Source organism: Sinocyclocheilus rhinocerous, unplaced genomic scaffold (assembly GCF_001515625.1).
Source record: "Sinocyclocheilus rhinocerous isolate Xijiao unplaced genomic scaffold, SAMN03320098_v1.1 scaffold14, whole genome shotgun sequence".
NCBI classification, from domain to species: domain Eukaryota; kingdom Metazoa; phylum Chordata; class Actinopteri; order Cypriniformes; family Cyprinidae; genus Sinocyclocheilus; species Sinocyclocheilus rhinocerous.
Window position 1 is genome coordinate 145,195 of NW_015629561.1, and position 3,600 is coordinate 148,794.

Below are 3,600 nucleotides of genomic sequence, written 5' to 3' on the forward strand. Positions count from 1 at the left end.
AAGAAGCTGACGTCTGATTTCTTCAAGCGGTCGCATTTACCATGTTTACTATGGTAACATTAATGGCTTGCATCGCTTATAAATATTTCTGCCTTGTATGGTGATCATAATCCACATCGAATCTCAAACATAAGTTATTTCAAACACTCGCTGCTGTCTGAAAGTGAGTTTTGAACTAAAATTATTTGAAAAGTCTTTAATGCTGGTGTTATAGCTGTTAACTTTATGAAATGATCCGCGGCGCAGACGCTCTCCAGACGCGGAGAAACTCCGCCTTTGTTCATAACCACTCCTCTAGCCCCAGCTGGCCCGCTTTGGCCCAAGGTTTTCGTCGGGCCAAAAAACCCGTTGGCCCCAAGGAAGCACCGACGAGGCACGAAGCCCCAGAAGTGACAGTGGAAACGCACGCACGCTTTTGGCCCAACAGGCTAATGATGTTTTGGTGAGCTTTGTGGTATTCACAAACCACATACTGATGATCCGGTTCTCCCCCACGTGAGCACTGAGCAGTGAGCTCTAGGTTTATGCATTATCCTTCTTTTAATGTGGTCTTTCTCCCCTGTTTTTTAGGGGTTTTCAAGTAGGCTGTCCCCTTTTTCCTGCATTTATATATAATTTAATATATAAATGCAATTTTGGCAGATTTTAAGCAATGATAGGCAGTGGGTTGGACATAGTGATGGAGAAGGTAAAAATTTTAAATAATAGAATTAAAATAATATAAAACATAACATAATCAATAAAACAGCCAATGCGACTGGTCATAAGTAATGTTGTTGACCAAATTCACATTGTATGGGGTCTGCTGTACAATGTAAAAAGATTTTTTTTTTTTTTTAATTCTAAATAAAACTAAGATTATTGGAGTACAAGAAAATACTACAGTAGCTCAGCTTTTCTTCTTAAGCATTGCACATTTGATTCATTGTGTTGCCATTTCTTTGTAATTATTTGTGAAATTTACTAGCAAAATTAAGAAAATATAACATAAACAGCTTGATCGATTTTTTCCAGTTTACATGCAACTTCGAATATATCCAAAGCTACTTAATACTTTATTAACAATAGTGACAATCCCCCTGGAGCAACCTGGTGTTGAAAGGGGGAAGATGTTGATGGAAAAGGAATGTAACCTCAGTAACTCCCCAATCCATAAGTCACTCCAAACTAGTTTTAACCAGAAAACCTTATGTTTATAATTCGTATTCATTGCATTCTAGATTCTCTGAATGTTGTAACACCGTTTATGCAACACAAAAGGGATTTATCGTGTGATGTTATAATACTATATAATACAATTAATAAAGCAATAACGTGGGAATAAGTACTTCTTAACCTCTCATAACACAAAATCAAATTTCATAAATCTCTGCTGTGAAAACCCACTGAAACTGTGTAAGTGTTTATGATGTTGGCTGGATCAGTAAACAAGAAATAGATGACTAGATCGTTGCTCAAAGTCATTGAAACCCGTCTCCACAGAAGAGCTAAATGGACACAGAGTCTTGTATATGGCAGATGTGGTGCATGTTAGCATGTTAATATCTTGACCATACCTTACAAGCTTCTTCAGCTCCGCCTTATCAGTGACAGAAAGGGTGCTTAACAAGGCACGTTTATGGCAAGTAACTGCAAATAGTTTGTCTCAGATTAAATTCAGTTAGCTTTAAAGATGTCAGGGTGACAAGCAAAAGTAGCTTAACTATGCAATAAAATGCAAAATCATCAAAGAAATTTCAAAAGCAGTTCAGACAATCTGTCACCATTTAATGCTTTTCAACTTTTGACAAATATGTAGATACTGTAAACCGTTTTTTTTTAATTGTAAAACTGGAGTATATTTTTGGAGTACATTATTGGAGTACATTTTACAATAAGAATAAGAATAAGAATAATACTATTGCAGTTTTTCTACTTCAGACTGTAATGTTTATTCAGTGTGTTCCTTGCTATAACAATATCTATAGTAATAAATAAATATCAAATAGGTGTTAGAAATAAATTTATGAATACATATATTCTTCAGTGTGTTAGAAGTCCCCAACAAATAAATGTACTAAATATATCATTCAGAGTGTTGAAAATGAATGAATATACTACTAAATATATAAGTCAAGGTGTTGGGAAAAAAAAATAAAAATAAATAAATGAAATAAAACAGATTTAATAGCACAACTGCCATGGGTCTAGGGAGTCCTGGAGTATTTAGCCAATAAAGCATGTAGTGATAACAGGTAAGAAGGATAAAGACCCCATAAAAAGTGAATGTTTCCATTACCAGATCTTAAATGGCTGTGTGAAACCACTTGTGTGTGTGAGACCAAATAAAAAATACCAAGGAATAAAAGTGGACATAGCAACTCAACAATCTACAATTATAATGCCAGAATAACTATCAGGGATTACTCAGCAGTTGCCTAAAAGGACAACCAATTGAAGCAATGAAATTTCACAGTCCACAGCTCTCTTCTGTACATTCCACGTCTCACAAAAGTTGCCCCCAGTTATTTAATGGTTTGGCATTCTTACATTGAAATAGTTTGATGGCCATGAATCAAGAAATAAAAATCTATGGGAAAAGGTTCAACAAGAAAGGAAAACAGTGTTCTCAAGTTTCACAAGAGGGAGATTAAATTAAGGCTCTTCAGAGATCGTATCTGACATTAAATGAACCCCATTCTATACATCAATCTACCGTATTAATCGCGCAGAATCAGAAATTGAAAACGGGTTTAAAAATAAAATTTTTGAATGACACGAACAGTCACTTCAACACTTTCCTTAAGCAACAAGCATATGTCAAAGGAGAGCAGCAGACTTACCTTGGCTTTGTGGGCTGTTATGTGTGTGTTCATCTGGCTGACCTGAGCAAATAGAAAGCAATGAAGTCCACATGTAGATTCATTGGATTAGTCTTTTTGTTTTGCGTTTGATCCTAATGAAGATAGCGTCTGCCCCTCCGAAGATCTCTGCAGGCTTCAAGCATCCAGATATTGATGGCTGTCTTGAAACGGATCTGTGTGTGAAACAGTTGAGGCGTGCTACATTGATAGGGTGAATGTTTCTGCCTGAGGCCTATGGTGGACCAGTAAAGGGAGCTGTGATAAAGACCAATAAAGTGAGCTGTGGTAAAGACCTCCTCCTCCTCTTCTCCCCCTGTTGGGCTTTATGAAAAGATCTCTCTCACTTTCTCTTCACTCATATTATTCATAGATCCTTCAATTTTATTGATGAAGGAAGTTTTAGCTCCCTCCAGACCAACAGTGTTGGGAAGGTTACTTTGGAAATGTAATAGGTTACAGATTACAAGTTACCCTATTTAAAATGTAATAGTAGTGTAACTTTTTCAATTACTTTATTAAAGTAATGTAACTGATTACTTTTGATTACTTTTTGATTACTTTTCTACATTTCTAATGAATGTTTATTTGCAACTGTTTACAGTTACATTTATTTTGTAATTAAATTAGTAACGCCGTTACATGTAACTAGTTACTCCCCAACACTGCAGACCAATATAAGACCTCTCAAAAGTTACATTTGGGGATGAGTTTAAAATCCAAATCATCTGCTCATTCTACAAGTTGTAATGATGTTTTA

General features: G+C 35.7%; 1 protein-coding gene across 1 annotated transcript in view; it reads right to left on the reverse strand.

The window, feature by feature from the left end:
• LOC107739300 (uncharacterized) overlaps positions 1 to 3,061 on the reverse strand; it is a 24,315-nt gene extending 21,254 nt beyond the window's left edge. The window contains exon 1 of the mRNA XM_016551379.1: positions 2,823 to 3,061. Within this exon, the coding sequence (XP_016406865.1) occupies positions 2,823 to 2,855 (33 nt within the window). The 5' untranslated portion in view covers positions 2,856 to 3,061. The remainder of the gene's footprint in view (positions 1 to 2,822) is intronic.
• Positions 3,062 to 3,600: the final 539 nt, after the last annotated feature.